The sequence below is a fragment of the Pelophylax lessonae genome (genome assembly GCF_965119305.1).
Source record: "Pelophylax lessonae genome assembly, chromosome: 9".
Classification (NCBI taxonomy): Eukaryota; Metazoa; Chordata; class Amphibia; order Anura; family Ranidae; genus Pelophylax; species Pelophylax lessonae.
This window is the reverse complement of record NC_138776.1, coordinates 77,972,555-77,980,186: the sequence shown is the minus strand read 5'-3', so window position 1 is coordinate 77,980,186 and position 7,632 is coordinate 77,972,555. Positions and strand designations below refer to the sequence as shown.

Here is a 7,632-nt window from a genome sequence, read left to right as displayed (position 1 = left end):
AATGCCAGGGCAAGCGAGACCTTTGTGATCCTGGAAGTTCACCCACTGGTGTCAGTAGTTTTTATTTTTTGGTATTTTAATTGTATTATTTTTCTATTATTTTATTTTTTTACAATGTCACAGACTATGACTCTGTCCATTCAGAAAAGGAAGGAGCTGGTAAATTACATATTTACTGACCCCTTCCTGGTTCTCTATTGTGACATCCCCTGCAGCAGCCAGCAGGAGAGGGGAGGGAGCACAGTGGGGGGTCAGCACAGTGTGGGGGGGGGGGAACCAGGGAGCACACAGGGGCCCAGAGGCAGCAGAACACAACTAAACTGGATAGGAGGGTGGCAGGGGCAGCATACAGAGGAACCAATCTCCTCCATTTTCCTCCTGCAGCTACAGGAGGAAAAATGAGGATAGTGATTTCTCTATATGCTGCCCCGCCGCCCTCCTATCCAGGTGTACAAGGGGGCTGCACAGGCCCCCTGGAGTATGGGGCCCGGTTGCAATTGCAACCCCTGCAACCCCTGTAGCTACGCCCCTGGGATGGAGAAATTTTCCTGCTGGCTATTTTACTGCCAACCAGCAATCTGCAACTGCTAAATTGGATGCAGTCACTGTTTATTCGATAATTTTTCACCTGACTTGATTGAAAAATTGACTTTAGTCGAGCCCGGTGATGCTGGCAAGGCCAACCACAGCTCACAATTTGGCCAATTCAGAAAGAATCAGCCAAAATTCATGCCGCGCATGGCCAGCTTTAAAGTGGTTGTAAGCCCTTACGTATACCCAGTGGAGCGACCGGCCTCAGGGGATACATAGAGATGAAACGAATCCTCCTACATAAGTTGTACCTGTTTATCTGCAGTCTTCTTTTCTCTACATCTGTTCAATGATCATAATTTATAAAGGCTGTCTGAGCTTTCAGAAAACAGGAGGCGGATAGCTGAAATTACACACTGCAGAGCTCAGTGAAGAGAGCTCTGAGAGCTGATTGGAGAGAAGGGACACACCCCCTTCACACAGCACACAGGAACCGAGCAGAGGCTGTCAATCACAGGCTGTGTGCTGGAGCTCCCTCCCCTGTCACCAAAACTTGTCAGAAGTGACTCATGCTGATAGCACAGGAATGAAGCAGCTGAAAAAATGACACTTAGTGCTCCTTATTGGGACAAGTACACACTATAGAGCAGGGATCTCCAAACTACGGCCCTCCAGCTGTGCAGAACTACACGTCCCATGAGGCATTGTAAAACTCTGGCATTCACAGACATGACTAGGCATGATGGAAATTGTAGTTCCTGAACAACTGGAGGGCCATAGTTTGGAGACCCCTGTTATAGAGGGATATGCTTTGTGCAAATTTTATGTCTGAGGTTTACAACCCCTTTAAGAAGAAGAGACTGTTCACTTAGAAAATCAAACAGTCACTGCGCTTAGTAAATAAGATGCACCAGTGTTCACTTTAATCAGCCAATCACATTCTAGCAAGGATTCAGTTCAGCATCTGAAACCAGTGACGGGACAAAGTCATCCCGTGCCAAGGGCTAAGATGCCAAACTGCGCAACCCCCCCCCCCCTTAGGTTTATCAGTAATGTTGCTGTTACTACTCCAGTCAGCCTTGTAACAGAAGCAACTGGCACAGGGTGCCCCCATCCCTATAATAAACTATTGTGCCCAGGGCAGGCGACCCTCCAGCCCACCCCTTTTTCCGGCCCTGTCTGAAACCCAAGGACTTGCAGACCAAGAGTACACATTTATGTCAGAGGAGGACCTGAAAGAGCAGAAACCATAGCCGGTTTAACAAGGGAGACCAATAGTAATGGCAAAAGGTTTAATAACCTGTTCAATCGATAAGCCAAGCCCCCCCGCCAGTGGTGGGCAATGGCGTCTGCACTCATAGATATGACATGGTCTCCAATTCCTGCAATCTGTCATTTTTTCCCTAGGGTGACCAAGGTATAGACGTGAGTTTTCGGCCATATTTTAGATTTGTGCGTAGACATGAATGACCGTATCCCCACCGCATAGACATAGCAATGATCTTTACCTATAAGCCTGTTAATAAGTCAGATATTTTACTACAGAAGCCAGCCTGTGGACGCCTAAAAATAGCTGCGCGCTCCGACCAGATAGGGGCATTGTGGGAGGATCAATAAACCATTTCCACCAAATGCAACATTAATTCATGAATCTTTTTCTCTTACTCCCCAATAAAGATGACAGGTAATCCGATGAGCTGGGGGCTGGGTGACAGGCACGGCTGCTGGCATTGGGTGATGGTGTAAGAGGGTTCCTTTATGAAATAGCATTGTCTCAGGTTCCAGGCGCCAGACGCTCGTCTCTCATCCAGCAATCATACACACTAAGAGGGAAGGGGAGGGGGGGATATTAGGGAAAAAAATAAAATTTATATACACAATCTCTGATTTTTTTTTTTTTTTTGCTGCATCAATGTCCTTGCTTGTTTTTAAAGGACCAGTACAACTAAAATTCAAATGTTTACTGTAATGTATGTATACCACGCCTGGAACCTCCATATCTGTCAAACTTGGCAAATGCAATCACCATGACTTTGATAATGGAACTTGATAACACAAGATCTGAAATAGAAACCGTATAATTTCTCATTATTAAATATATTAGACAGAAAGGAGGTCAGATGAAGTTGCTTTCGCTGGGATTAGTAAAAGGAAGTTATGGGTGTGTCACCAAATAGCTCCATTCAGCAGCAGAAATTTGTTATACACGTGTTTATTTTTGGGATGCTCTCAGAATTTTAACATGAGATGACAGCAATTAAATTTCATTTTGAGGAAAGATTTCAGTGATGTGCAGCAGATGCCATTGTACTCTATAAAGTCCTGCTGTCATTGCCAAGTAGTTACATGCAATGGAAAATCAATGGTGCCTTTTAAATTAATCTATAACTATATGAAAAGAAGTTGGCAGCTCTGCCCTGTGCCTGGACAGTTATTCAAAATGGCTTTAACCATATTAACCCGCATGGCAAAAAAATTTTTTTTTATTTTATCTATTGCTGCTGTAGGCTAAAAATATATTTTTTTTTTTTAAGACAGAACATTACCAAAAACATCTATAACTGACCTTTATATAATGTTTTAATAAAAAAAATGTTTTATATATATATATATATATATATATATATATATATATATATATATATATAACTTAATAGTGCATTATGTGCAAATTTAATTCAATTTTTTTTCCTTTTTATTACCTGGTTTACAAAGCTGTCTCATTAAAAAAATATGCAAAGATAATTAAAGCATCATTAAACCCGAAAGTAAAGATTCATTATGTTGCAGCTTACCAAATCTTAGATGTGTCAGCTGCATTTGTTTTCTTTTTTAGGCTTTCTTTTTTTTTTTTTCACCTGGTGATCCAGCCAGCAAGTCTGTTATTGTTCAACAGAACAAGCTGTTCTGCATATGGAGCAGTCACAGGGTTGGGACAAGCCATTTTCCACTGGCAGGGGTGCTTACAATGATAAGCTTTTATTTATTTATGTAAAACCTTTATTCCAAAATGAATAAAGTAGCTGCCTATAAATTATTAGCTGGAGTTTGGCTTCAATTTGTCAGTGTATCTAAATCTTCACTGAAAAGAGTCCTGTGCGTTTTCTGGTCTGGTTCAGATGCAATTTTTTTGGAGTTACCCTTTAATTGAACAAGCTGAAATTAGAAGCTGATTAGTTTCTGGGCACAGCTGCAGCAGATTTTGCACTGTCCATTTTTAGTAAATCAACCCAATAGTTCAATTTCTCACTTTTTAGGTAATACAGTATTAGGTAGGTTCACTGAGCTCACAGTTGGCCTGTAAAGAAGGGGGGGGGGGGGGGTTGGGGAATGTGGTAGATCTGACTCTTGCACCTAGTGCATTTAATTTTTCTGTTGCACTTTTTGTATACTAAAAATGTGTACTGTAATTCAAAGGATTTTGTATTCTTTTTTTGGAGGAATTGTTATATTTTATACAACAATAAATATTTTGTTTTAAAAAAAGAACATTTGCAACAAAATGTACAAAATAACAAAAAATAAATAAACAAATTTTCTGTAAAGTGCTATAAATGAACAATAAAACAACATACCAACTTGCATCCTTTTTATTATTATTATAATTGAATATTTTTTTTATTATCATTATTATTATTTATTAAACCAAGTGCGAATCTTGCCTAAATGCTTTTTTGTGGGCAGCTGACAAAGTTTAATGAAATAAACCAGGTGCAGGGATTAATTTACTTAAACAAATGTGGCACAAAGATGGATGTGTTGTCAACAGCACCCCTTAGGTTTTATCTTCCAAATGAGAAAAGATTCATGATAACAGCTCCACTTGTTCCAATGCTTCATAAATACAGAGCTGGTTGTCCAGATTGTTCTCTCCTCTTGCTCCCAGTTGTGCACACAGTGGTGAAACATTGTTGTTTATTACGGGTATATATTGCCCAGGAAATTTTAGCATTACATAGTTACATAGTTAGTCAGGTTGAAAAAAGACACAAGTCCATCTGGCTCAACCAATTGTACATTCACATCAGTCCCTTACAATCTAAGATCCCTATCTCACATATACATAGGGTCAATTTAGACTGAAGTTAATTAACCTACCAGCATATCTTTGGAGTGTAGGAGGAAGCCCATGCAAACCCAGGGATATCATGCAAACTCCATGCAGATAGTGTCCTGGTTAGGAATGAAGGACATCAGGAGATCTAACCTGGTGCAAGCAGCTATGAAAGGAGCTTACAATCTAAGACCCCTACTTACATATACATCCTAGGGGCAATTTAGAGAGGAGTTAATTAAACTACCACAGGATATCTTTGGAGTGTGTGTGTGTGTGTGTGGGGGGGGGGGGGGACCCATGCAAACTCAATGCAGGTAGTGTCCTGGTTGGGATTCAAGGACCCCAGGAGACCTAACCTGATACATGCAGAAGTCAATTCACCTGCAGTGATCTCAGATGCCTCCACATCCACTGCTATGCCATCCCTATCACTGAAAACAGGTGCATAGGGCTGTGAGCCTACCCTGGAATTTCAATTTTTCCGGGACTGTCTGCAGCCTGTGATTGGTCCTTCAGAGCTGTGAGTGTCATGCAAATGTAGCCACACCAGCAGGCAGTCTAGAGATCAGTGGGGACTTAGTGCTGAGGAGGGGAGGGAGTGCAGTCTGTGTGTGCAAACTGGAAGCTAAGACACCCCCCAATAAAAAGAAATAATAATAAAAAATAGCAACCCCCCCCCCCCTCCTCCCACCACACCTTCTCCCTGCATCTCCATCATCCTCATCCTCTCCTCTTTCTTCCCATGTACTCAGGATGAGCAGCAAGGAAGAGGTCACTAAGTGCGCCCCAGCCACCCTCTCCAGCTTCACCATCCAGTCCATCCTGCAGGGCACCACATCTGAACGGGGACGTGCCAAGGCTTGTGCCAGGGAGCCCATCACCAGCAGAGAACCCAGCCCCAGCTCATCATCAGAGGACGAGGACCAGGACGAGGGATGGAGAGCAGGCACATGCTTCTGTACTGAATCAGCCGGCAAGGAGCCCAGGGAGGCAGCCGTACATACCTGCAGCCAGCACAGGTGTCTCAGTGAGTACCTACCTTTATTGGACATGGGGAACCAAGGAGAGAGGGCAATGTGTCTCAGTGAGAACCTACCTTTATTGGACATGGGGAACCAAGGAGAGAGGGCAATGTGTCTCAGTGAGAACCTACCTTTATTGGACATGGGGAACCAAGGAGAGAGGGCTATGTGTCTCAGTGAGAACCTACCTTAACTTGGCATAGGGCACCTAGAGGGGGGAGCACTTTGTATCAGTAAGTAGCTTACCTTAACTGGAGCTTGTCTTATTGAGTACTTACCTAAGCTGGACATGGGGCACCGAGGGGAGGGGGCATTATATCCCAGTGAGACCCTGTCTTAACTGACTATGGAGCAACCAGGGGAAGGGGCACTTTGTCTTAGTAAGTAGCTTACTTAACTGGGACTTTTTCTTAGTGAGTACCTTAACTGGGCATGGGTCATCCAGGGGAAGGAACAGTTTGTCCCAGTGAGTACCTACCTTAACTGGGCATGAGTCATCCAGGGGAAGGGACACTTTGTCCTAGTGAGTACCTACCTTAACTGGGCATGAGTCATCCAGGGGAAGGGACACTTTGTCCTAGTGAGAACCTACCTTAACTGGGCATGAGTCATCCAGGGGAAGGGACACTTTGTCCCAGTGCGTACATACCTTAGCTGGGCATGGGGCACTGTGTCATCCAGCTGTCAGCCCCCTGCCAGGACCGAGCCTGGGTTTTATTAAGCTTGGCGCGGCATTTAGTGATGTGTACAGTCCGCTTTTATATTTGGCCGTAAAAGAGATGAGATGGAAATGTCAGAAGGCTGAGCTCTGATGGAGGCTCACACTGACACCGGCCTCCCGGAGTCCTGCTCAATCTGCCCAGTGTGACACCACTGTGCTTCCTGCCCTAAATAATTCACCACCCAGGATAATGTGCTCTCATCGGACCCCATTCATCTCCACCATAGACAAGTGCACAGGGGCTCTGAGAGGGGGGGGGGGGGGGGACAGCACAGGGTTAATGGAACATGGCGAGAAAAAAAATGTCATCAATCAAACCCAGCTAAATCCTTCTCTATGGATTCTGCTGCTTACTAATAAAGCAGAGAGATAAGGACATACATTACATGATAGACAGATAAATGGGGGGCTAGATGAATGGATGGATAGATGGATGGATGGATGGATGGATGGATGGAGGGGGGATGGATAGATAGATAGACAGACAGATAGATAGAGAGATAGATAGATAGATAGATAGATAGATAGATAGATAGATAGATAGATAGATAGATAGATAGATAGATAGATAGATAGATAGATGGATGGATGGATGGATGGATGGATGGATGGATGGATGGATGGATGGATGGATGGATGGATGGATAGATAGATAGATAGATAGATAGATAGATAGATAGATAGATAGATAGATAGATAGATAGATAGATAGATAGAAGGATGGATAGATAAAAATATAGGTAAAGATAAAAGACAGATAGATAGATAGATAGATAGATAGATAGATAGATAGATAGATAGATAGATAGATAGATAGATAGATAGATAGATAGATAGATAGATAGATAGATAGATAGATAGATAGATAGATAGATAAAGAGATATATAAAGATGAGAGAGGGAGAGAGAGAGCGATATAAATAGATAGATAGACAGACAGATAGATAAAGAGAGAGAGATACATAGAATTGTTTTATTGTTATTTTCAGGTACACTTTCTATATACGTTCTATGTTTTGTTTTTGTGATGTTCTGTGCTTTACATCAAATGATATGTATGTCACTAGCAATGTAGCAAACTTACTATATATATATATATAGATATATATCTATATATCTATCTATATATATATATATATATATATATATAGATAGATAGATATATATATACATACATACTGTATAGAGTATTGTGAGTAATCGAGAACTTGATATTGCATAGCAAAAATATAAAATCTGCAAGTGTATTCCCAATGCTGCTTAGATCAGGCACACAGGGTGCCCCCCCCCCCCCCCCATTC

The 7,632-nt window shown here is 42.3% G+C and overlaps 1 protein-coding gene across 3 annotated transcripts in view; it reads left to right on the top strand.

The window, feature by feature from the left end:
* Window positions 1-7,632, top strand: part of HMX2 (H6 family homeobox 2) — a 106,644-nt gene that overhangs the window by 97,936 nt on the left and 1,076 nt on the right. For all 3 annotated transcript variants that reach the window (XM_082266776.1, XM_082266775.1, XM_082266777.1), the window contains exon 2: window positions 5,341-5,615. In XM_082266776.1, coding sequence (XP_082122902.1) covers window positions 5,341-5,615 — 275 coding nt within the window. The remainder of the gene's footprint in view (window positions 1-5,340; window positions 5,616-7,632) is intronic.